The following is a 27,108-nucleotide window of genomic DNA, read 5'->3' on the forward strand; positions in this document are numbered from 1 at the left end:
ATCCCTCCTTTAACTTAAGTTTAATGTCTGGCCAGAACTGAAATTTTGATGTGCCTTTTCTCCCATAGTAAGTTAAACATTGCTCACTATATCTATTTTGCATTTCTACTCTCGTGTTGGTATAAGTTAAAAAAAATAATAATTCCTGGCATTTAACATGGAACAAGGTCTCTGCTGCCCAGTGACTTCATCCTTCTGCTCCTTTCTTTCCCCTTTGTCTCTCTTCTCATAGTCCCACCCACACAGGGACATTTAAGGTTTCTTGAACCCAAAAAAGATTTCTTCATTTCAATTTTTTAAACAAAGCACGTCACACTTATTCATATTCACTGACAATCTAAGCTATACTTGATCCAGCTGGCAATGTGTACTCAGAGTAATTTGCAAAACTTCGTAAATGGATGCTGCAGGACTTCCCATTGGATGATCCTCAGTTGAAAAATTTAATTTCAAGTGCCTGTTGTCACTTTTTTGTAGTTTTCTTAAGAAGTATTTCAACGTCTCTTTTCTACCGTATTGCAGAGTTACAGGATTGTCTTTTGATTAAAAAAAGTGGTCAGACTGAATTCTCTGAATTGGAACAAGAATAAATTCCATTGTCAAGTTTATTTTATAATGTTTATGATTCTGACCATACCACAGAATGGAGTATCATCTTAGCTCTCTGTATTCTGGAAACTCACTCTTGTGCCTGTGTAACTTGACTGCATTTTGAAAATGACAAATCTCCTTCACTTCATAGAAACAGCTTGATAAAGAATTTGATCTTGTCTTGAATTTCATTGTAAAATTGGTTCTATCATCATGGGAAATACCATTCTGTAGACTTGGAATAGATCCAGAATGCTGTGGAAAGGCATAAACCAGACCCTTGGCACAAGGAGGCGCTTTAACAATACTTTGAAGATTTTTATGTGTCTTTCCCAACTTCGGGATCATCTTTCTTCCATCACAGAAATCACTTTTCTCCAGATTAAAAAAGGCTTCTACTCACTGGGATCATCTATATCTATAGCTAAAGCTGTAGTTACCTTTCCCCCTCCTCTGGGTAATTTGAACGTGTAATAGTCAGGGGAAGGGGCTAGATAGTCACAGCCTACTAATCAGTGCTTATGGTAATTTAACCTGTGATCTTGTCTAGACTATAGATGTCTTAAATCTGGTGTGGACTCCATGACTTCAGTATTGGAGCTCTCTATTTTTTTAATCTGTCTACAAGAAATTGTTTGTTAAAAGTGCAGCTCCTTTTTCTCGAAGAAGGGTTACATGGATGTCTTTCTTCTTTAAAAGGGTCAATATGTCACTTATGTTAGGTCTTTAATTCCTGTTGCTTGTCAGAGGATGTATAAAACCTATGCTTACGTAATAGTGGGTAACCTCCTGTGCAGGAGAAATGGTCCTTGTTATCCAGAAGCGGGGAGAACAGCCCTCAGGCCCTGCCTCTTGCCACTCAGTCACAGAGCCCCTGCAAAGGGGGACACTTAGTGAACCCCATAGAGGGTTCATCCCAAGGTTCACTTGGGCATTGCTGGGAGATGATGCCACCGTCTGAGGAAATTGACTACCTAGCTGTCTGCCTACTTGATTGATGCCTGGATGGCATCATAGGCCTGGTCCCAGAGCCTGGCAGCAGAAAGACCTGGTAAAGCCACTTTTCTGGCTCTAGATTCTTCGTGTGAAGCCATCTGAATCAAATAACTCCCTCCATAAACGTCTTGTCATTTTGTTAATTGAAGGTGTGGATGGAGCTTCTGGGCTTCTCAGAATCTGGCAAAGAATCTGCCTGTAGTGTGGGAGACCTAGGTTCAATCCCTGTGTTGGGAAGATCCCCTGGAGAAGGGAATGGCTACCCACTCCAGTAATCTTGCCTGGAGAATCCCATGGAGAGTGGAGCCCAGCCTATTACAGTCCATGGGGTTGCACACGGACTGAGTGACTAACGCTTTCATACCTTTTCATGGAGCTTCTAGGTGGGATAGTTTATTTCCTTTCTTCTGTCATTACCAGAAAGTGTATCCATACAAAATTTTCAGAAGGAGATTAAGGATCTATCCCAATCTCCAAATTCAAGATCTTTGTTTAAGGGGAAATGTTGGTGAAATTGACTGTGGAGCCTGATGATGACCTAGTTCCTTGAACAGTTGAGCACTGGTTTCCCTGTCTTTGTTCTCCCTTCCATGTTCTGTCTCCTACATTTCCTCCTCCTGTCTTTTATTTTATTTACTTATTGACTATTTATTTATTTAGCTGGACCAGGTCTTAGTTACAGAATGTGAACTCTTATTTGTGGCATGTGGGATTTAATTCCCCAATCAGGGATCAAACCCAAGCCCCCTCCATTGGAAGCATGGAGTCTAGCCACTGAACCACCAAGGAAATCCCTCCTCTGCCCGTCTTTAAAAGCCATTGCTTATACGTTGTCTTTGCCTAGGATCTTTTTAGTATCCGGTACATTTCAAGTGTGTAAATCTAGTAACTTTCAAATTTTCATGGCTATTTCTGAATTTCTCTTCTTTCACTGTAATTTTGATATTCAAAATCTAGTACAGTTTTCTTTTTTCTGTCCATCTTTCATGTTCTTTTCTTTACCCCAAATAAGGTTGACAGTTGTTTTTTATCCTGCCTCATATTTGTAAAATCCGTTACAAAGTACACCGTGTATTTCCTTTCAGGAGGGTAAAACTAAGCAGTGCAGTACAACATTCTCATTAAGAGTAACAGATTTCTTTTAATTTAAGTGTGAAATTTCTTGTAAGTAGTGATAGGTTCTTTTCGGTTGGGGGATTTCTGTCAACACTGTGTAAGGGGAAAAATCATTGAACTAGAAGCCAGGAAATCTTGATTTGTGGTTTATGAACTTACTGTGTATGTTTGACCCTTTTGGAGTTTCCATTCTGCTCTCTCAAGTTGGGAGAATATTTGCCTCGCCATACAGACAGATACTGGATACAATTACAAATACACTAAAATGCTGCATTTATAAGGAATGATCGTTGTTATATATAGCCATTGCATACAGTTGGCTCTTTCTTTTCTTAAAGATTCCAAATCTATGCAAGATGGCTGGGGGGAGAATGACGGGCCAGTGGCAGGAACTCGCCATCCCAGCTGGGAAGAGGAGGATGATGGAGGAGTCTGGAACACTGCCGGCTCTCAGGGAAGCGCTTCCTCCCACAACTCAGCAAGCTGGGGACAAGGAGGAAAGAAACAAATGAAGGTAGGCCACGTTAGAGGTGCCTGAACTTGTGTATTCATTCTTAGAAGGCAGAACTGAGAGTGTTTTAGTGGAAGAAGCCACGGAGCTGAAGACCTTGCCGTCCTCAGTGATGGAGAAAATACTTCAGAACACGTAACTGCTTCCTCTTTACCCCTCATCTTCCCTACCTTGACGTCTCTAACTACAAAATCCTCGCTGTGGATAAAATGGAATTTTCAGAGAAACAAGATTTGTCTTCTTACTTCATTTTCCAGACTTTCAGGACACCCTTTATAAATGTTTTACGCTTTTGTGTTCTAAAGCCTGATCAGTCCTTAGAGTAGGTCTCCCTGAATATGTAGAAGGGAAACCACAGTAATACAGTTCCTCCAGCAACAATCAGCGTGACTCATTTTTGTCTGATTTGGGAAATTCCAAGGCCCAAAATCCTTTCTTAACAAAATGAGGTGCCAGTGCATAACCCTGCATTAGCAGCTAGGTGACTTATCTCCATCCTGTACCAGTTGTGTCCTACACTTTTTATTTTCTGGATTGTAGAGCGACTTAGTTTCTCTTTTGATTTTCATAGTTTAATGACTGGTTTTCAATCTAGAACCTGAATGACTCTCAGTAGAAGCCCTCTTTTTTCATTCCAGCTTCTCATTCTACAAATACATTAAGGGGAAAAAAGTTGGGCAGCCACGTATGTTATTTCAGCACGGGAGCCTTGCTGCTCTAAGAAACACTTCTTAACTAAAACTCCTGGTTTTCAGGTACTGGACGCCATTTTAGAAGGTCCTCAGTTGACCAGGGGCTGTACCTTCATCCCCTTCACTTATGGGATTTTGTTCTGAATACAATTACTTTCTTTTATAGCCTGAGAATGCAGGTTGTTTCTGTTAGAAACATTTTGTTTAAGCTGTCATTTACAGTTTTCCCCCATAAAGGACTTTTATTTTCTTACTTCAGTCACAAAAGAAATTATTCCGTGAACTTTCTAACATTTTTAGTACATTTGCATTGTCTAGTCTACTGTGGCTTTCTTTTTATTATTTACAAATTAATAAAGAGACCGGATCCTAGGAAGACTGCTGAGGAAGCAACCAAGTGAAAGGTACTAGCCCCTCAGGGAACGGCCAAGATTCAGGGAGTCTAACTAGGAATTAACTGTTTCTGTTCCATGACTGATGATTCTGACGTTTCTTATTGTGTGTGTGTGTGCATGGGCACGTGCGTATATTCCAGTACAGCTGACGTAAAATTGACTATCTTAACCAATCATAAGTGTACAGTTCAGCAGCATTAAGTGCATTCACATGGTGGTGCTGTCATCACTGACATCTGTCCACAAAGCCCTTCTCATCTTGCCAGCTGAAACTTTGTACCCATTAAACAGTAACTACCACTCCTCCCTCCAGGGAGGGCTTTTTTGACCTTTAAACCTATAGAGGTACCTTAACACTTTTAAAAATAAAATTGACATGAGCCATAGCATCAGAACACACAGAGAATTTTTACCTGGAGAATGCACACGTGCACAAAGCCCCATCATCTCCAGCCCCTACCAGGTTCCCATCATAGTTCCACTCACCTTCTCCATAGAAATAAAACTGGAGCTGATGTTCAGCAGAGAAATTAGTTTGTCCCCTAAAGAAACAAACAAAAACCCGCCCCTGCCTGCCTTTGCCGTAAACTTGGTGATGGTGTCTTCTGCTGACTTCTTTCCACTTTCCACAGAACCCCGTGTCGTTAACACTCTGAAACAAGCAGATGAAAGTGCTGTGTGGATGAGCTCCTCCTTGTATCCACACAGAGAGTAATGACCAGTTTAATAGGCTCCTTTCCAAATAACATGCACTGGCATCAAACTTTTTCTTGACTCCTAATAGAAACCAGCTTGGGTTACAAGGAGAAACTGAGAGGGAAAGTACTAGCTTGCAAGCGTTATATTTTACAAAATCTGATGTTGATCCTTTATAGGGTGAAAGCCCTAGCTGACCATTTATTTTTCTAGTTACTTCTAACTCAGTGCAGTGAATAATAGAACAAGAATGAAAACATTAATGTAACTAAGGCCTGTTACTTTTTTATACTAACAGATCTATCAAAATAACTATAGTTAAAGAGAAATAGTTATGGTTGAAAAAGGTAAACTCTTGGTTTTACATTTTTAGTCATTACTTTTGCAACCCAGGAAGTTGAAATCAATTATTTGATTCTGAGGTTACATATTTCATTTCTGTAGTGCTCACTCAAAGGAGGAAACAGTGATTCATGGATGAATCCTCTTGCCAAACAGTTTTCAAATATGGGATTGCTGGTAAGTTTTATTTTTTCATAGGTGTACTATATCCCAGCTTTTACATTTAGTACAAATTTTAAGACCACTGCCATACATAGGACAAAATTACAGATTTAGAAACTGGTTATGCAACATTCCTGATCTGGATGAGGCAATGTTTCTTCTCTGTTCCTTTTTTCTTAATGAAGTACTCCAGTATTTAAAGGTTACAGCTTTTAAACGTGTAGCCTTTGTATTCTTTCCTTAGAAGGTTAGGGAAGAAAGAGCCAAGGACTTAAAATGTGTATAACTTTTGCTGACTACTGTACCATCTTTAATATTTTATTTAAAAAAAAACTAGCCATAGTAGAATGACTAGGGAAACTATTTGTGATTAATTATATAGACAGTTTTTGTAGAGCTTCTAGTTTTTTGGTCTTTGGGGAGTAATATGGGTCACCGTGTCCCTGGTTGCCAAAAGACAGATGACTTGGCTGCACATTGCAAGATTTGATGACTTGACAAGTCACGAGAAGAAGTTGTCATCATTTGGCTGCCACTCATGAAATTTGATCCCGAGCCGGCTGGAACTTGAGGACAGGGGTGTATTTCTCCAAGCAGCTGTTTAGCTATCACTCTGTCCATAGATTTATTGAAGCTAATCTGATGTGAAAACTGAATTTAGGAATAGAGGCACTGCTGCTGCTACTAAGTCATGTCAGTCGTGTCCGACTCTGTGTGACCCCATAGACAGCAGCCCACCAGGCTCCGCCATCCCTGGGATTCTCCAGGCTAGAACACTGGAGTGGGTGGCCATTTCCTTCTCCAGTGCGTGAAAGTGAAAAGTGAAAGTGAAGTCGCTCAGTCTTGGCTGAATCTTAGAGACCCCATGGACTGCAGCCTACCAGGCTCCTCTGTCCATGGGATTTTCTAGGCAAGAGTACTGGAGTGGGGTGCCATCGCCTTCTCCATAGAGGCACTAGCAGCAGTGAAAATTACTCATATGAAAAATGTTACTGTCTTCGTTCCAGTTGAAGATACATTTCCAAGGACCTGGTATAGTCCTAGATGTAAAGTAAGAGTAAGCTGTGGTTCGTTCATGAATAATGCTGTTTCTTCTCTGATTTAAGTGTTTAATTCCAGACTTTAATCTTCCCTCCCTGTTTTTCTTTTTTCAGAGTCAAACTGAAGATAACCCAAGTAGCAAAATGGATTTGTCTGTAGGTGTGTATCCTTCCACTAAACGAGTGAAATATGTTGTTATTTGTGATCCTTTGTTGGGATCCCTGCTCACTTTGAGTTGGGATGGGTGCAGTTCCTAGACTCATATTCCAACTTGCTCTACGGAAGGTACCATGCTCGACACTAGGTAGGGATTGAAAACTAATGACGACAAGAACCAAGAAGTGTAAATGAGTGTAAATGAGCGGTGTGTGCCAGGTGTGAACAGTTGAAAAGCCACTGGTTCACCATGGAGAGCCTGTGTACCACATAAAGGAGTCGGCCTTTGCTCGGCCCTTGGCACTTGTTGGCGTGGACGAGTGTGTGCTCAGCTTTGCCAGATCCTCCATGTTCTCAAGAGAGGCCAGAAATTCTTCTATGGTTTTAGTTTTAAATATTGAGAACTAATCCAGATTTAAAAATAAAAAACAAAATGTTGTGGCCAAACACAAGCTGTCTGTGACCCTGCCAGAGTCATTCTCAGGTGGCCAGGCCTGTCTGCACCGAGGTGTCATCAGTTCAGTCACTTCAGCTCAGTCATGTCCGACTCTGCGACCCCATGGACTGCAGCACGCCAGGCTTCCCTGGCCATCACCAACTCCCAGAGTTTACTCAAACTCAGGTCCATCAAGTCAGTGATGCCATCCAACCATCTCATTCTCAGTCGTCCCCTTCTCCTCCTACCTTCAGTCTTTCCCAGCATCAGTGTCTTTTCCATTGAATCAGTTCTTCACATCAAGTGGCCAAAGTATTAGAGTTTCTGCTTCAGCATCAGTCCTTCCAATGAATATTCAGGACTGATTTCCTTTAGGATGGACTGGTTGGATCTCCTTGCAGTCCAAGGGACTCTCCAAGAGTCTTCTCCAACACCACAATTCAAAAGCATCAGTTCTTTGGCACTCAGCTTTCTTTATAGTCCAACTCTCACATTCATACGTGACTACTGAAAAAACCATAGCTTTGACTAGATGGACCTTTGCTGGCAAAGTAATGTCTCTGCTTTTTAATATACTATCTAGGTTGGTCATAACTTTTCTTCCAAGGATCCAGAGTCTTTTAATTTCATGGCTGCAGTCACCATCAGCACTGATTCTGGAGCCCCAAAATAGAAAGTCTGCACTGTTTGCATTGTTTCCCCATCTATTTGCCGTGGCGTGATGGGACCTGACACCATGATGTTAGTTTTCTGAACGTTGAGTTTTAAACCAACTTCTTCACTCTCCTCTTTCACTTTCATCAAGAGGCTCTTCAGTTCTTTTTCGTTTTCTTCCATAAAGGTGGTGTCATCTGCATATCTGAGGTTGTTGATATTTCTCTCAGCAATCTTGATTCCAGCTTGTGCTTCATCTAGCCCAGCATTTCTCATGATGTACTCTGCATATAAGTTAAATAAGCAAGGTGACACTATACAGCCATGACATAATCCTTTCCCGATTTGGAACCAGTCTGTTCCATGTCCAGTTCTAACTGGTACTTCTTGACCTGCATACAGATTTCTCAGGAGGCAGGTCAGGTCGTCTGGTATTCCCATCTCTTTAACAATGTTCCACACTCTGTTGTGATCCACACAGTCAGAGGCTTTGGTGTAGTCAGTAAAGCAGAAGTAGATGTTTTTCTGGAACTCTCTTGCTTTTTCAGTGATCCAGCGGATGTTGGCAATTCTGCCTTTTCTAAATCCAGCTTGAACATCTGGAAGTTCACGGTTCATGTATTGTTGAAGCCTGGCTTGAAGAAATTTGAGCATTACTTTGCTAGCATGTGAAAATGAAAGTTACTCAACTGTGTCCGACTCTTTGCAACCCTGTGGACTGTACCGTCCATGGAATTCTCCAGGCTAGAATACTGGAGTGGGTAGCCTTTCCCTTCACCAGGGGATCTTCCCAACCCAGGGATTGGACCCAGGTGTCCCACATTGCAGGCAGTTTCTTTACCAGCTGAGCCACAAGGGAAGCCTTTGCTAGCGTGTGAGATGAGTGCAATTGTGCCGTAGTTTGAACATTTTTTGACATTGCCTTTCTTTGGGATTAGAATGAAAACGGACCTTTTCCAGTCCTGTGGTCACTGATGAGTTTTCTAAATTTGCTGACATATTGAGTCATATTAGGGACCAACTGCCCTTTGCAGGTAGAGCAGGTGCAGCATCAGCCCTTCAACTGGGGGCTCTTCACAGTGATGCTGTTGCTCACCTGGAGGAACTTAAGAAAGAATCAAATCTGGAAGAAAAGAAAACAGTCCTGGGAGATAAAAGAAACAGCCTGTGATCTGTGATACTCTTAAATAGGAGAATAACTTAAAAACGAGTTTCATGACAGTGTACAACAGCAAATTCATAGACATGTGGAAGAAAGTGGAATAGTCATTGCATCTGGGAGATGGCATTGTACCAGTAACCATCACCCGTGTTCAACCCAAGAGTTATCAATTTTAGGGCAACAACCATGCCTCTTTGCTGTTTGTAGTCCTAATAATTTCATTTCACAACTGGAACTATTTGTCTTGCAGATGCTAAAAAAGGAGCAAGATGCACATCTTCTCACTGAGGACATTTGAATATAAAAGCAAGATATAGTCATCAAACATGTCAATAACTAGTTTAAGTATTTTTTTAGTTAGATTTTGACTAGATTAGCCCTAAGATTCTTTCAGTCTTCCACAGAAAACCAGCTTCAGCTGATATATGTTGAAGGTTTTAGAGAGATTGTTTTGTTTTGTTTTTAAAGCATCCATGTATGCTTCCATGGGCTTCCCTGGTGGCTCAGAGGGTAAAGCAACTGCCTACAATGTGGGAGACCTGGGTTCGATCCCTGGGTCAGGAAGATCCCTGGAGAAGGAAATGGCAACGCACTCCAGTACTCTTGCCTAAAAAATTCCATGGATGGAGAAGCCTAGTAGGCTATAGTCCATAGGGTAGCAAAGAGTTGGACACGACTGAGCAACTTCACTTTATGTTTCAGGGAGGACCACAGCAGCCTGAACAGTGAGAACTCTTCTGGTCTATACCTGCACGCCACAGAGGTTGTTGGGACAGGTCACTCTTGGTCATGAGGGAGACATTGAGGGTTAACATGTTCATTCTTTCTGTGTTACTTTTCAGGGAGCCTTCCAGATAAAAAATTTGATGTGGACAAGCGAGCAATGAATCTCGGGGATTTTAATGATATCATGAGGAAGGATCGATCTGGGTTCCGTCCACCTAATTCCAAAGACATGGGAACCACAGATAGTGGGCCTTATTTTGAGAAGGTGAGTTGACTCCTTGGTTTAAGATAATAATTCATGAGAACCACTTTGGTTCCCATTTGTCTTTTGATAGTTCATTCCAGAAGGAAGCATAGAATTACTGAACCAAATGGGAAAAAAAAACTCAAGCATCACCTGCATTTGAACGGTGACATGAAAACAGTTGATGTTGATGGGTGATTAGGCAGCAGCTAGAACCACCTGTCTTTAGAATGCGAGCATTGTGAACAAGGTCTAAGTTTTGGGGAATTTATGAAGTTTGAGGGGGGTGTGGTCTGATATAGTGGGGGAGATGCACGCTGGGAACATACAGAAGAAATTCTAGAGACAGAGTTATCCTGAATTCTTTTTTCTGCTACTGTTTAATTACAAATTAAATTTTGAATCTTGTGCAGAAACTCTATGTCTCCTAAGGCCTTGCCTTTTAGCTTTGTCAAGATGACCCAAAACTTTCTCCGTTGCTATTCCTAAAAAAAAACTCTGTTGTCTTCTTTCTCCATTTCCTTAATGACCTGTTTTTAGTTATGATGATATCCTGTTCAAATTCTCAACTACCTGCTTTAAATAAGTCATTTATACCTATCTGTTGGAATTTTTAACATTTCTATTGGAGGAGGTTGTTACTTGTTTCAGAATACCAACTTGGAATATTCCTGGTCTTCAGAAGGCAGTTAAAACCGAAGTTTGTAGATTTGGCACGTTTTTGACACCACTGATGCTGGTCCAGACAGCAAACATATTCACAAGAAGATGACTTTGGCTTCTGTTTCAGCAGCCACATAGTTAGAGTCATCAATATTAGATCCCTGAAACTAAAGTGTCTGGTAATTTTTATCATAGTGCAATGGACAGAATGTGTTACTAACTTAGAGGATACGAATCTATAGCAGAGAGGATGACAGATGGTGTCTTTTGGGCAAAGTATGATGGTGATGATCAGATCCAAATTCTATCCTCGTTTACTGCTAATACACTCTAACTTTTTTTGTTCCTGGTGTCTCTCTTTTCCCTTCTTGCATTCTGTTGCTTCACTAACCAACACTCATTGCAATTGGCTAACTGCTACTACTTTTCAGCTGACTTTGCCTTTCTCCAATCAAGATGGGTGCCTTGGGGATGAGGCTCCCTGCTCTCCTTTCTCCCCTTCTCCCAGCTACAAGCTGTCTCCCTCTGGTTCCACACTACCCAACGTCAGCCTTGGAGCAATCGGCACAGGGCTCAACCCCCAAAACTTCGCTGCTAGACAAGTAAGGAGGCCTCTCAAATTTATAACTGCTTGGCTGTGGCCTCGCCTTGGCCCTGGTCTGCAGTTTATTGCATCATTTGTCTGTCTTGGGAAATTTGTTGATTACTGAATGCACAGAATGATATTAAGTCTAGGCTTTTTATTTAGCTCTTTCAGCCCATAGAACCCATCTCTCTTCATGTTTCTCAACATGGATTTTATTTTAAATCTGTTTCTTTTGTCTTCCCATTTTTGGTCATAAGTTTACGCTTCATAAGTTAGTGAGTTGCTGGCTTAGGAAGATGTTAAAGAGGCTGTACAGGTACCTTCTATCTAATTTAGTGACATATTTGCCATTTTGAACATTAGATTGAATGGCAAGTACTACCTTTGATGTCTTTTCAATCTAATGTAATTGCTAATTAAAAAATAGCACCAAAACTAATAAGATTAAATATTTGAGGGTTATGGCAGCTTAGAAATCCAGTGTCTTCAGGTATAAAATTGCTCAGGCAAAGGTAATTTATATCTCACATAATGAAGCTTTAAGAAGCCCACATGCTGCCCAGCATTTGATTCAGGCTAGAGTAGCACCTTTCCTAGAGATGGATCTGCCAGTCCTCCAAGGAAGGGCTGTGCGGTAGAAACAGGCCTGTCGGGGCCGGCGTAGTAATGCCTCTTTGCTTTTGCAGGCTTGAGCGGATGCAGCCAGCCTCTCTCTGTCACCTTGCAGTAGCTCTGTTGTAGTTTTTGTGGAGAAAACCAGAAATCTGGGGACAATTCTTTTGCGACAGTGGCTCCAGCAGTGTTTTCCTAGCCTTATTTCCATGACTACTTACTTGCCCTTCTGGCCTTCACCTCTGGATATCATGGAAAGACATTTAATTATCAGTTGTAGCCATTCTGTTTTCCCATGATGACTTTCATATATAGATGAAAAGTTGGTATAAAACACTTCTTACTCCATAGTCCTCAGACTGCATGTAGATCTTTCATACGCTGATTGCTGCCTTAGCACATTTTAAAAAATGGATCATACTATGTCCATGTGTACAAATTGGTTAACTCTGGGTTGGGAGTTACAGGTAATTTTTTGTTTTCTTCCTTTATATTTCACTGTTTTTCTTAACATTTCCACAGAGGACGTGGTGGCTCTGTATTGCTTATCTAAACAGAGAGGAACAGTTGGCATCAGTTTTGGTGGGGAGGAGGGCTCTTTGGGTTGAGTTATAGAAAATATAACATAGTCTTCACACTCTTGGTGAATGGTGATAATAAATACACTCCCAGGACCACCTGATTATCAGATACTTTTAGTATATAAACTTTAATGTAAGTGACCAAACTCGCTGTGCACTGGACTCTTAAAAAAAGTCGTTCCTCTTCAGTTTTTTATCTGTGGATTGCTACAAAGTCCATTGTAAACCAAGTTGACATATACATGTTCTATCCAAATAAGGTTATGTTTTTCTCATACTCTTTTCATGAAGAGTTAATATACTGCATAATTTGAAATTTAAGAGTTTTGTTCAAATCACAGAAGATTTTGATCAGCTTAATAACCTTGTTTTTAATTTATATACCTTTCTAAGTTAAACACTGTAGTTGGGGCAAATATCACCAATAATTATTAGGTTCAGGTCATCATAAAAGTCTCACACACAGCAGTGAAATTTTAGAAATATATATATATATATATATAAAGCTTTTGGTGCCAGTTTTCCTAATGTCAAAATATAGTTTTTAAAAAGATTAAATTTGTATGATTACCATTCTATACATTACTGTGCAGAATAGCTACTTCTGAGCCAAGAAGATGACCAACTTATGATGCCAAGATTCCATATTAAAAAATGGTCCCCGTACTTCACTTTGTGCAGAAACATGGGCCTCATGTTGCCAGACTTTGTTTCTTTTCAAGAGGTACTGGAAATAAATAACATTAAAAAGAGGGAGAGGGTGGGAGTTTCCTGGTTGCCTAGTGGTTAGAATTCAGGGCTTTCACGATCGAGGCCCAGGTTCAATCCCTGATTAGGGAACTGAGATCACACAAGCCGTGTGGCACCCCTCCCCCCAAAAAGGAAGATTTAACAGTTAATAATGAATAAAAATGATCTAAAAAGGGTTTTGTTTTTAAAAAGAGAGAGAAGGTATTTTTTTGTATAAACTTAAGTTGACTCACCTTCATTATTATCCATCAGAGTGCTTGGTGTGGTTTATGAGACACTTGATCATAAAAACCTAAAACCTTCGGTGGGAGTAGAATGGGCTCTTTCTACTAGGAATAGGAAAGTAGGAATTGATTTTACAAAAACTAAAAAAAATTTTTTAACTAATACCTCTTACCAGAAAGAGAGGTTGAGATTTCAAATGACCCCTACAAAGCAGGTTGGGAGCCTTACAAAACATAGGTCTAGGGTTTAGCTGTCAGAAACCCCACCATCCAAAGACCCTCCCCTCCATGAATAATTGACATCTGTTAACTAGGTCATTATTTGATAGTAAAGTGTAAGAACTATCTTAGCAGAATAGTCTTAGCAAAATAAGTGTTTCCTATTTTCATTATAGGAGCTAAGCTCCTGACTACTAGGGTCTCAGAAAAGTTAGAGCTGAGCCATTTCACCTCAGAGTGACAAATTTGATTAGTAAGACAGGAGAGGTGCAGATATTGAAGTTTCTAGAACTAAAGGTCTTTTCATGTTTAAACAGTCCTTTGGGAGATTAAATATTCATGGTGAATCTTCAAATTTCTTTTATGAGATATACATAGATTTTAATTGCCATTTCTACTTTATGTTCACAGTCATTTTTATTTTCAATGCTTTTAAGTTCATTAATTTCCCTGAAGCAATCCCTTAATCTGTTTTGAATCATTAAGCCATCAATGATGCCATTATAAAATTCTTCTGTAAAATTACCTAAATCCCCACAAGTCCAGGGATAAGAATGGTGGTGGCAACCTCAGCCCAGAGCCCGCAGACTGGGTATAAGCAGTGGTGTAGCCGTCTTCACCAGTGGTGTTCAGTGGGATGTTCGTTTTCAAGTGTGTAAAATTGGTGGGTCGTGGATGTTTGCAAATGATGCGCTCATCCTACAGACCAGGGCTTGATTGAGTTTCTGGGAATACAAAGAGGGAAATTTGAAGCTGGTGGTGGAAAGACAGGGTGGAAGATAACTGTAATATGATTTGATGGTGGAGCCTGTCAAAGAGATTTCAAGTGTTTTGAAAACATAGAGGTAGGCTCAATGAACTTGAATGTAAAATGAGGGAAAAGGTCAGGGGGAAGGTATCCTTGATGAGGATGACCTCTGAGCTGGCACTTGCAGAGGCCGAGTGAAGATAGTGTAGAAAACTACATCATACGGGGCAACACAGCATCAAGTCTAATTGAATATGATTTCAAGGGCCATCGTATATAGCCCCGCTTTCTATAGCTCTCTGATGGGAACAGTCTTAGAAGTGCCTCAGCAAGTTGATCCTCCAGAAATCAGGGACCTAAGCTTGTTTTTTTGTTTTTGTTTTTTACGGGGTTAAAACATTTTTTATATACCCCTTCTTGTTTTCTTTAATGTTAGCTTTCAGAGATCAGGAAACTAAATATACTTCTGTCCCATTATTTCAATAGCCACATAATAGTCCATCTAATGAATGGCTGTTATTTTTGACTAGACTGATAGTTATACATTTGAATGAGAAGTTACAGGTGAGTAATGCTTTGTGTGTCCCTGGAATGATTTTTCACTTTTCCCCTTTCTTCCTCGTTTATCTCACTCTTGGATTAATTTACATTTCCTCCTTTAGCAAAGAAGGGACCAAGGAGACCCAAGATAGGGAAGGGCGTTCAGATTGGGAGTAGGGTCCTCAGGGAGCCAGGCTCACAGTTGAGTGGCACTGATTCTGTGATCAAATCAGCCAATTTAGAGAAGTTATATCATGGTTTTACAGCTGATATTATTCACAGTCCTGCATTTTTTACTCAAGTGCCTTTCAAAATGGGTCTCAGATTATATAGTTTGAGAATAAATTCTGTAAACCCAGTCTTAAAGAAGTAGTTGTATAAATGTTACACTGCCTTTACCTTTCAATAACAACAAATTAGTGCTTTTTCTAACATTTGACTAAGTTTAACCCTTTTGGTTTGTATCAGACTGCAGGGTGGTGATGATATGCCCATGATTGAATTTGAATACTTATTCCAAGGTCAGGAACTTTTTTCAGTTACAATGCTCTGTGATTCCATGGAACACAGGATGCTTCTTCTGAGGGATAGGAAACCTGAACTGTTTCTTACATGCATTTCCTCGTGTTAACAAAGGCCTCACTGTCACTGTTCTGTTCACAGGGTGGCAATCATGGTTTGTTTGGAAATAGCACAGCACAATCGAGAGGCGTGCACACCCCCGTGCAGCCACTGAACTCTTCTCCTAATCTCCGGGCGCAAGTGCCTCCCCAGTTCATTTCCCCCCAGGTAAGTAACTTCATGGATCCACAATTCAGAAGTAAAGTCCGATGGTTACCAGTTGTCAGCTGACTGGTTTTGTGGCATAAAAAGAATAACAGTTACCCGTCTAAAGTGAAAAATCTAGATGCCAAGGATCAAGATTTTTAAAACAGGATGGCATATCTTGTTTTTTGTCGTTGTTTTATCATGCATACAAAGTAGATGTTTTTGCATGAAAAACATTATAATTATAATGCCTTTTAGATCACCTGTATGTTTTTCCAATACTATATTGATTTTTTAAATTGTATATAATTAAAACTACTCTATAAATTCTAATGCCTCAATACTCAAAATTTGGTTGCCCTCAAGGATTCAGGGAAGCTCCAGGTTCTGGGTTATTCTTAAAATTTTTGAGGAGATACATACTAAAATACTAACTGGGTGATCTTGGGGGGTTTAGAACTGGTGAGGTGGCAGAAACTCATTCACAGAGCAACTTTGCATAGGACAGAGTCCTTTGGGTACCATGGGAACCCTTTAGGGCCCTCCATTAGCAAGAGATGGTCATTGAGTTGTTTGGGGGTTTATAGATGAGAGAATTGTGCCAGTCTACCACATACTGCCCCTCATACCCTTTGTGAGAAAAATAAAAGCTGAGAAGCTGGAGTAAGGATTTAGTATGTGAATCAAGATTTAGAGCTTTGGGTCTGTCCCCTCGTATAAAAGGGGTTAAGGTACTTACTAGATCCAGCCAACACATTGTGAAGGATAAGGTTCTGTTTGGGGTATTTTTTTTTTTTGATACATCTTTTGAGAAAGAAGTTAAAAATATTTATTTGGAACCATAATTTGTAGATTTCAGATGTTGCTTGTAATATTGAGTCTCTGTCCATCTTAGTAGAGAAGGAATGTTGATTGTGCCCCCTGTTCCTGTCTGGGAGTCCATTTAGGTCCCTCTTCTTCCCCTTCCCTCTCTCTGAGTTCCATCCATCCTTCAAGTCCCCGGTAGACAGAGCTGTTTTTGAGTTTCCCAGCACTTTACAGCAGCAGCATCTTGACTCTTAGAGCACTTGCCAGCGTGCCTGGGTGTCAGGCCAGCAGTCGTCCATGGTGATCCGATGTCAGTTGCCTGTTGGCAGCGCCGAGATGAAGAAGAGGCCATCTGTACCATGGCAGCCTCCTGGAGTTGGTGGCGATGGTGGCAGAATAGTTGGCAGATGATGTGCTAATGTTGTATGGAAATGCTTAACAGGGTCGGGGAGCTGGGTGGGGCCTCACGCTGGTAGTGGCGTTGAAGCATGAGTCAGTTCCCTGGGCACAGCTGGAGAAAAGGTGCCTTCCAGGAGACAGGAGTAGTCTATGTAGGGATAGTAACATCTGAAAGAACACGGCCGGTGTGGGGAAGCACGGTTATTAGTTTGAGCTTGTGTAAGCAGAGGTGTGCTGCCTAGAGGGGAACAGGAAGGAGCTTGTCAGAAAGTTTGGGACTACATTTGGAAGTTTTGTTTGCCTTGCTAAGGAGTTTGGACTTTGTCCTTTGGTCACCATGGTTGGTAACCATTATCTTGGCTGCTGTTTAAAAATACAGTGTCTGGGTCTTCCTCCATCTACTGAGACACTGTGTCTTGGGACCTCATTACCCCCAGGTGATTTTTACCTGTTCTCTAGAGTTCGGCTGCTCTTGCCAAAGACGATAAAGTATTAGGCAGGATAGCACGGTGGTACAGAAGACATGTGTGAAGGACGGAATCACTAACGCAGAGGAGCTCGGTCACGAAGCTAGTACAGGAACCCAGGCACGACTGTGGCTGTGGGGATCCAAACCTTCTTGTGAAGGTCACCGGTGATCTCTGTGTTGTGGATTCCGGTGGTCTGTTCCCCAGGCTTTTTACTCATGTATCAGCATTTCACCCAGTTGATCACGTCCTCCTTTTTGAGACTCTTCATTTGGCTTTCAGACACCCTCTGTATTAGTTCTCCATCTACCTTTTCTTCTCTGTCTGCTTTACAAGTTCTTCCCCACTTCCCCCATATTTAAACATCAGAGTACCCCAGTCTCAATATTTGAACCTCTTCTCACCACCTACAGCTACTGCTAGGTGATCTCACCCAGTGGAATGATTTTAGAATACTGACAGTTCCAAAATTGTGGCTTCAGCCTGGTTCTATCTTCACAACTCCACAGACTTCTGGCATCTTCACTAGGATGCCTATAGGCATCTGAAGTGAACATGCCTGAAACAGAACTTCAGCTTCATCCCACTCTCCCCTCAAGACATCCTCTTCTTCCAGGAACATGGCACTCTCATCTTCAGGTGCTCTGGCCAAAGACCTCACAGCCCACAACCAGTCCAGCAACAAATCTTCCCTTCAAAACGTCATCCAGCGTCCAACCATTCCCTCCCATGGCCACAGTCTCCTGACTGGTCCCACCCTGCTTCATCCCCCACTTGGTGCCTCGAGTCTGTTTTCCACCCAGAGTTCAGACTGATGCTCTAAAACTGCACTGTTCAGGGTAGCCATTAGCCATGTGAGTGCTTGAAATGCAACTCATGGAATGGAAGAACTGAATTTTTAGTTTTAATAGATATAAATTTAAATAGGCACACCAGGTTAACAACTACTGTACGGACAGTGCAGATGTAGAACATTTCTGTTAGCACAGAAGGTTAAGGTCACTGCTCTCCTGGCTCCCTCTCTCAGAGATTACAAAGCCAACTCTTCACTGTGATCTTTGAGGCTCTTGGTTACCTCCCTGCCTCCCACACCTGCTCTCCTGTTGGTTCAGGCCTCTCCAGCCAACTGGCCCCTAGTGCAGTACATGCTTCTAGAATGCTCTTCTCCCAGATTGCCACATGGCTCCTTCTCTATTTCCTTCAGAGTTCTGCCTCAGCCCCACCTTATCAGGCAGGCTATCCCAGGCTGTGTACATTACATGACCACTGTTAACCCCTCACCTCCCACCCCGACCCCAGGAGTGAAGTAAGCTTCAGAGTAGCAGGATCTGTGTCTGCTCTGTTCACTACTGCATCCTAAAGATCCTGCAGAGTGTGTATTTTGAGTTCAGTAAGCATATGCCTGTTGGGCTGCCGTCTATGGGGTCTCACAGAGTCGGACACGACTGAAGAGACTTAGCAGCAGTAGCAGCAGTAAGCATATATCAAGTCACGGGAAGATGCATTTCAGAATGATCTAGAAAGTGGAATTGTTAGACAAGCACAGTTAACTTAGTCTAAAAGACTTGGGGGCTGCAAATCTCTTGATGACCAAAGTTATCTGCTCTATTTGGAAAAGAAAAGTACTTGTGTTCTCCTACATTTTTGAAATGTGTTTATTTAGCAAAACATGGTTAGCTTTTATTTAATGCATAAGAAGGGCAAAATATTAAACAATGGAATCTTCAGGTTTTTTCCTGACATTTACATATTTTAAAAGACAAAACAGTTGGGTAGGTTTAAAAAAAAATTCAAGTAAAGAGAATATAATAACCACACTGAAAGTTTGGATTATGCAGAAAAAATTCTTCCCGCAACTACCCTCCCACCCCACTGGAAGCAATGACAAGAGTTATATTTACACAATCCCCAGATCAGACTTTGTTCATATTCAGGCGCACTTTTCACATAGTTGCATTCATGGTCACGATAGCCTGTTATTTTTGTTAACATTGAGTCATAATATTTTCTCATCCCTAAGACAATCTTTGGGTCGATCATTCTTAATGAAGAAGGCAAATGTTCTTTCAGGTAAGCTTGCTTTGGTTTGCCTTTCCCCGCTATTGGGTGTTAAATTATTTCTAATTTTTTCACTGTTGTAAGTTAATGCTATGGAAAAATCCTTATACATTATCTTTGCCCACATTATTTTTAAATTTAGTTGCCCAGAATGAAATTCTGGGTCAAAGCACACAAACATTTAAAATTGATGGATATTATCAAATTTCACATCCATTCTAACCGATTAAGCAGTTAAGCATCTGTCTAGTCCTTTTATATTCACTGGAGGAGGACAGTACTGTGAATCTGAAGAGAGAAGCTGAGCAAGGCTAGACAGGAAGTCCTCGAAGGGCAACCTTGATAGTCTTTTCTTAAAAATTACAAATGAAAAGAAAAAATTATGAACAATGTATCTTTTACTTTTTAAATTTTTATTTATTGTTTTATTTTTTATTTATATTTATAAATTTTATTTTAATTTATTAAAATAATTCATTAATAAATTTAAGTTTATTTATAATTTTTACTTATTTATTATTACGTTGCTTTGTTGTCGCGCGTGGGCGCTCTCTAGTTGTGGTGAGCAGCAGGCTTCTCACTGCAGTGGCTTCTCTCTCTCTGGAGCACGAGCTCTAGGGTGCGAGGTTTCAGTACTTGTGGCACATGGGCTCAGTAGTTGCCCTGCAGCATATGGAGCCTTCCTGGACCAGGGATCAAACCTGTGTCCCCCACATTGGCAGGCGGATTCCTAACCACTGGATCACTGGGGAAGTCCCCTGATAGTCTTTATGACTGTCAACGTGTAGAACATATGAGATGCTAGCATTTAAAGTACAGTATAAAAATGCTTTGCGTTAGCATTTCTTTACTTTTCTTTATAGTCTTTTTGTGCCTGTCTTTATATTGTTTCATGTTCCCTTTTTTGAACTTTATGTAATAAACTTATACAGAATGTAACCTCTGATTTTTTAACTTCATATTGCTTCTAAGATTTTGATTTGGGCAATTGCGGTTCATATTGCATTCTACTGTATGAATACCATCGTTCATTTACCTATTGAGTGGTTTCCAGATTTTTGCTATTTTGAGCATTGCTTCTGCAAGTATTCCTCTGTTTATCTCCTCAGATGAGTTTCTCTGGGGTATTTATGGGTCATGGGCATGTTTTACTTTGAGTGGTGGTTTCTTTAGCTAATTGTGAGTAGTAGGAATGGTAAGATGGCTGGGGGAATCATAGGCTCCTGGTTAGGGATGTCAGCTCTTCTCAAGACTGAAGAGAGATGGTGATCAAGAGACCAGCCAATTTATCCGATAGATCTTTTAAAACTGAAAGAAGGGAGGAGAAATGACAATTCAGACAATGGCTCTTTATTTTGGAAGCCAGTAGGTTGGGAAACAAAATGAATCATAGAGGAAAGCTTTGAAAAGGAAGTTAGAAACAATGGTCATCAGTGCAGACAGCCTGGAGCAGCACATCCAGTGGAAATGTAACAGGAGCCACATAATGGAATTTAAAGCTACATTTAAAAAATAAGAAACTGGTAACATTAATTTAACAATATATATTATTTAGCCTGAGGGCTTCCCTCCTAGCTCAGTTGGTAAAAAACCTGCGATGCAGGAGACCCCCGTTCAGTTCCTGGGTCGGGAAGATCCACCGGAGAAGTGAGAGGCTACCCACTCCAACATTCTTGGGCTTTCCTTAGGCTCAGCTGGTAAAGAATCCGCCTGCAATATGGGAGACCTGGGTTCCATCCCTGGGTTGGGACGATTCCCTGGAGAAGGGAAAGCCTACCCCCTCTGGTATTCTGGCCTGGAGAATTCCATGGACCATAAGAAGAAACTGGTAACATTAATTTAACAATATATATTCTTTAGTCCAGTATATCTAAATTATTATCATTTCAACCTGTAATGAACACTTTACATTAAAATTTTTACTTTCTTTTTTTAAAGCCTTTAGACTTTCAAAGTCGCATCTTTGAAATCTGGTATGTATCTTATACCTAAAACACATCTTGGGAATTCCCTGGCAGCCCAGTGGTTAGGACTGTGTACTTTCACTGCCAGGGCCTGAGTTTGATCCCTGGTCAGGGAACTAGGATCCCACAAGTCATGCTATGCAGCCAAATGTTTTTAAAAAATTTACAAAGTCTAAAACATATCTCAGCTTAGGTAAGCCATGTTTTTCAAGTGCTCAAATAGCTACACAAGACAAATGGTTAACTTACCAAATGGCACAGGCCTACCAGCAGAATTACTGTATTCATTTCTTTCCTAGAAACTGCTGCAGCAAATGCCTGGGTGGCTTAAAACAACACACATTTATTCTGTCCCAAGTTCAGGAGGCTAGGCATCTGAAGTCAGGGTGTCATCAGGGTTGGTTGGTTCCTACTGGTGGCTCCAGAGGAGAGTCTATTCCATGCCCTCGGCTGCTGGTGGCTGCTGGCAGGGCTTGGTGTTTTTGACTTGTAAATGCATTGCTCCCATCTCTACCTCGTTCATGTGGCGTTCTTCCCTATGTGTCTCTAGACTTTCTCTTCTCCATCTCTGTCTTTTCCTCTTCTTCTAAGGACACCAGTCATTGGGTTAGGGCCTCTTGCAATCCAGTATGTCGTCACCTGAAACGTGATTTTGTCTACAAAGATTCTACTTCTGAATAAGGCCACATTCTCAGATCACAATTGCACGTGAATTTTAGGGGAACATGATTCAGCCCAATATATTTGCTAAACCAAATGAATTTAAGATTCACACTGAAGGTAGTAAATACGATTTCATGAGTCACAGAGGTATAGTAGTCTAAGACTCTGGTTTAGAATATGGTATAGTAGTGTAGGCCATATCTCCACTCATAGTCTCCTTACCTGCCCCTGACCTCCCCCTCCCCCTGAGAGAAGGAAAAACCCTATTAATACAGTAAGCTTAGAGCCACTGTATCAGAGACAGTAAGTTAAGTCACACTAGTGCCCATTTGCCATGGCACCCCACTCCAATACTCTTGCCTGGAAAATCCCATGGACGGAGGAGCCTGGTAGGCTGCAGTCCATGGGGTCGCGAAGAGTCGGGCACGACTGAGCGACTTCACTTTCACTTTTCACTTTCATGCATTGGAGAAGGAAATGGCAACCCACTCCAGTGTTCTTGCCTGGAGAATCCCAGGGACGGGGGAGCCTGGTGGGCTGCCGTCTGTGGGGCCGCACAGTCAGACACGACTGAAGCGACTTAGCAGCAGCAGCAGCAGTGCCCATTTAGGTGAACTCAAAGGAGAGATGAAGAAGAATTATTACTTGAGGGGAGTTGTGGAGGATCCCTCATGTTGGCCGTTAAGCTGGTGCTGAGGCAGAGTGCACAGTCATGGTATGCTTGCTTTGAGCTCCTGTCTGCCAGGGATCTAACTGTTAAAATAGAAAATCAAATAAAGAGTTTCTCCCCCCTCCCCAGTCTTTTTTTAATTGAAATATTGTTTATTTACACTGTTGTGTTAGTTTCAGATAATATAGCAAAGTGGTTCTGTTTTCTATATCTACATACCTGTCCTGTTCTCAGATTTTTTTTCACTATAGATTATTACAAAGTATTGAAGGTAGTTCCCCCTGCTATACAGTAGGTCCTTGTTGTTTATCTTCTTTTACATATAGTAGTGTCAAGGTTTTGGTAACACTCAGCATCTCATAGAGAATGGAGAGGAAGCATCTGGGAGAACCATTACTTTAAATCAAAATACTTTCCAAAGTGAGAGAATTGATAGTTGAAGTGAAAGTGCTGAGATCTTGGAAGGAAAACAAGTTGGTGAGCCAAGTATAGAAAATTTGAACTGGATGTTTTTAGACTGGAAAGTGTCAAAGAAAAGATACGCAGGTATTCTTGAGAATGTAGCAGAGACCAGTGACTCAAAAGTATTAGGAAGCAGAAGAATTTGGATCTGACTGTGATGCTAAAGAAAGATAAGATGGGAACACCCCATGGGTCTTCTGATGACTCCGTTTTTATAGGGGCATTTTTAAAAGACAGAAAGTAAGGGTGTGCAAGCAGGGGTGAATGTGTGTGAGTGTCACGCTGGGGGGTTAAAACACAAAATAAGCTGAGGCTTGCAAAAAAGTAGGCAGGTCGAAAGTGTCTCAGAGCTTGGTTTGGTGCAATGTGGTGACTGGGAAAGGAATCATTGCTTTGGACTCTTTGTATAAGGCTGACTAAGTGGGAATAAAAATTTTACTGCTTATGTCTTTTCTATTAAGAATAAGGGTTAAGATGAATTAAATCCTTCAACGGAGAAAGAATTTGTGAAAAGAATTGCAAAACCCTGTCTGTGATCTTTGAAGAATGCTGGGGGTCTTCAAGGAGGCGGGTTTAAATAATGACACCTCCCTCTTTTCTGCCCAAATTCTGAATTTTGTGTGTGTGTGTGTGTGTGTGTGTAATAAAGTTTTATTAAACTATAATGGAGACAGAGAAAGCTTCTGACATAGGCCTCAGAAGGGGGCAGAAAGAGTACCCCCCTGGCTAGTCTTCAGCTGGATGTTATATGGTCACTGCTGCTGCTAAGTCGCTTCAGTTGTGTCCGACTCTGTGCGACCCCAGAGACGGCAGCCCAACAGGCTCCCCCATCCCTGGGATTCTCCAAGCAAGAACACTGGAGTGGGTTGCCATTTCCTTCTCCCAAATTCTGAATTTTTAAGACAAAAGGGGAAAGGCCTCCAGGGGCCTGAATGTCCACTATGCTGCCGAGAAAGCTGATATTAGAGAATACGAGCTTCCTAATACTGAATTCCATACATACCCCTTAGTAACTGAAATAGGGCAGTCCTCCTTGGGGGCTTCCTACCAAGAAGTAAGGGAAAGAGGCCCCAGAGTGCTGTGATAAAGGTGGATGCCCCTCTGTTTGGAGTTTCAGATCAGAAACAGGAAAGAACTATCCCTCCCCTGCAAGGAAGGAAGAAGAATGGAGCAATTTCTTTGTAATTTTTTTTTTGAAAGAACAAGGAAAGTGGCTTGAAGACTGATGAACTTGGTGCCGATTCTGAGCAAGATTCTAGACAAAATGATAAAAAATGTGATTTCTGAGCACATGTACTAAATCAAGAGTCATAGTTTGCTAACATGTTTGAACATAACCCACTTTCTTCACTGGTCAAAAAACGTTGGATTATAGGGATGATAAAGTTGTTGTGTCTCTGTTTTGACAAGTCACTTGACAAGCTGTCTCTTTGTTTTAGATAAGATGAAAAAATATAGGCTAAGTGCTAAAACATATGTGTTGATTAGAAATGATTGACTGTTCCTGGACTGATCAGTTTCAGATTGGAAGGACGTTTTTAGTAGCATGCTACTAGATTATCTTCAGCTCTGTTCAGCGTTCCCATCAGTGACCAGATGGGAAACACAAACTGACAATAAGCAAAATAACAGGTAGAAAATAACTTGATGAAGTGACCATTAATAAGTTAAAATATAAGAGAGGTTCATTCATCTCGTAGGTTTTATCAAGCATCTACTATGTTCCAGGCATATAAAGATAAATGTAAGGTCCTAAGGCTCAGACATAATAGTTTATAAACCCAGCTGCTTAAAAATTACACGGGAGAGTAAAACATATTTTAATATTGTAAATTTTAATGGACTGTGTGAATTGGGAGATAATTCGATACGATCAGAGAAGCTGAGATCTTAGGAACTGTTGAGAGCGTGGCTTTTAAAAGATGAGTTAGTGATGGCGAGATCTACCCAATATTAGAAAACTTCAGAAAATGGCTTCTCTGTAAATGAGAAATGAATGGGTTGAGAAATTGAACGATATACAGGTGAGAGAACTGACCCCAGCTAGCCTGGAGATGAGATGAAGGGGTAGGTGTAATCATTGTTTGTGGACACCTGAAGAACCACACTGTGGAATAATAGCAACATGTATGGAGTGCATTTCTATGCATTTGACATGAACTAACTCATAAAATCCTCAGACAGCCACTGAAGTTAGTTTTATTCTTACTCAGATTTTGCAGATAAGGAAAGTAAGGCTCAGAAAAGTTAAATAAGTCGCTTGCTCTGAGTCATACTGCTTAGAAATGGCAGGCCCATGCAGTCTGCCTGTAGGACTAAATTTTTGACCAGAATGCTATTGATATTAAGGGACTAAGTTTGTTCTCCATGGCACTCACTGATTCATTGGGTTCAGTGAATGTTTTGGGGGTTTGTTTGTTTGTTTTTATTTTAATTGGAGGCTAATTACTTTACAATATTGTGGTGCATTTTGCCAAACATTCACATGAATCAGCCATGGGTGTGCATGTGTTCCCCATCCTGAACCCACCTCCCTCCTCAGTGGATTTTTTTATAGCACATTTCCAATAATAACCTCTAAGACGAAAGTTATGTTGTCATTCATTTTTTTCATGCAGATATTTTCCTGATTGTAAAATTCATAATTTTCATTGTAGAAAAGTTGAAATGCCTAAAAAGAGAATGCAAAAGCTCCTATAGCCTTCACCACTCAAAAGATAACCACTGTTAATGCTTTGGTATATTTCTCCTAATTGTTTAATGTTTTTCATAAATATTTTTCAAGGAAAATGTTGATAGTGCTTGCTTTAGCTTTATTGAGATTCTTTTTACACAACACACAAACTTTTTTTATTTTGATAAATTCTGAAAGTTCCTTTTCTTGGCTAGGTTTCTGCCTCAATGCTTAAGCAGTTTCCCAACAGTGGCCTGAATCCAGGTCTTTTCAACGTGGGGCCCCAGTTATCTCCTCAACAAATTGCCATGCTGAGCCAGCTTCCACAGATTCCCCAGTTTCAGTTGGTAAGTAGCAGATTTTCCTCCTATAGCCAAAAGGTTTTATTATTATTATTATTTATTATTATTACTACTACTACTACTTGCTTCATTTCATGTGTTTAAGGGTTGATACGTCAGCTCAAGTCTTAAGCACACTCAGTTTGACCGGTAGGCCAGGATCTTGGTGGTACTTGCCTCATGGACACTGATTCGGCTCACAAACCCTTGCAGTTTTCCTAGTAAATCCGCCTTAGGAAACTTGGGTCCTCTCTTTCTCCCTTATTTTGTAGGCATGTCAGCTTCTCCTGCAGCAGCAGCAACAGCAGCAGTTGTTACAAAACCAGAGGAAGCTTTCTCAAGCTGTTCGCCAGCAGCAGGAGCAGCAGGTATGTGGCCTTGGAAGGGCCCCCTAGTGCTGCATGTGGGAATACGTCTCTGCTTAACCTCTGATGGCGGAAATGGATGTTGGCTTATCATGTGTTTGTTTTCCCTTGGGCCTCCTCACCTCCAGCTGGCTCGGATGGTGAGCGCCCTCCAGCAGCAGCAGCAGCAACAGCAGCAGCAGCAGCAGAGGCAGCCCAGCATGAAGCATTCGCCATCTCACCCCGTTGGGCCCAAGCCACATCTGGACAACATGGTACCCAACGCTCTGAATGTGGGGCTCCCAGACCTTCAAACCAAAGGGCCAATACCTGGATATGGTTCTGGTAAGCTGTTAGTATGCAAACTGCTTGTTGAAAAATCTGCCAGTCACACTCTCAGCCTAAGGGTTAGACCTCCATTACACTATTTTCACAGTAGCCATGCTGGGTCAGTAAATATTCTTATTCCTCTCTTGCAAGTGAGATACCTGATTTGCTGATATGTTTCCTGAAGCTCATCACACAATTAGCAGACAGCAGAGACAAGCTTCCACCTTCTCTGGGTCCAAAAGAAGTCTTTTATTACTTGGGAGTGGCAATCAGCTCTCCTACCACCAGGAACTTTTTAAAGCCCATTTGTACCTGCTG

The 27,108-nt window shown here is 41.1% G+C and overlaps 1 protein-coding gene across 22 annotated transcripts in view; it reads left to right on the forward strand.

Annotated features, from left to right (window-relative positions):
• The window catches only part of TNRC6B (trinucleotide repeat containing adaptor 6B), a 251,338-nt gene that overhangs the window by 205,586 nt on the left and 18,644 nt on the right, over positions 1 to 27,108 (forward strand). For 21 of the 22 annotated variants that reach the window (XM_086402948.1, XM_086402966.1, XM_086402950.1 and 18 more), the window contains 8 exons: positions 3,042 to 3,217; positions 5,442 to 5,516; positions 6,656 to 6,701; positions 9,793 to 9,941; positions 15,507 to 15,632; positions 25,991 to 26,122; positions 26,389 to 26,484; positions 26,610 to 26,805. In XM_086402948.1, coding sequence (XP_086259074.1) covers positions 3,042 to 3,217; positions 5,442 to 5,516; positions 6,656 to 6,701; positions 9,793 to 9,941; positions 15,507 to 15,632; positions 25,991 to 26,122; positions 26,389 to 26,484; positions 26,610 to 26,805 — 996 coding nt within the window. Of the gene's footprint in view, positions 1 to 3,041; positions 3,218 to 5,441; positions 5,517 to 6,655; positions 6,702 to 9,792; positions 9,942 to 11,014; positions 11,186 to 15,506; positions 15,633 to 25,990; positions 26,123 to 26,388; positions 26,485 to 26,609; positions 26,806 to 27,108 lie in introns of all 22 variants that reach the window. The other variant, XM_086402968.1, reaches the window with a different exon arrangement.

Source organism: Bos grunniens, chromosome 5 (assembly GCF_055505025.1).
Source record: "Bos grunniens cultivar Pamir isolate PY7600 chromosome 5, Bosgru_T2T1.0, whole genome shotgun sequence".
NCBI classification, from domain to species: Eukaryota; Metazoa; Chordata; class Mammalia; order Artiodactyla; family Bovidae; genus Bos; species Bos grunniens.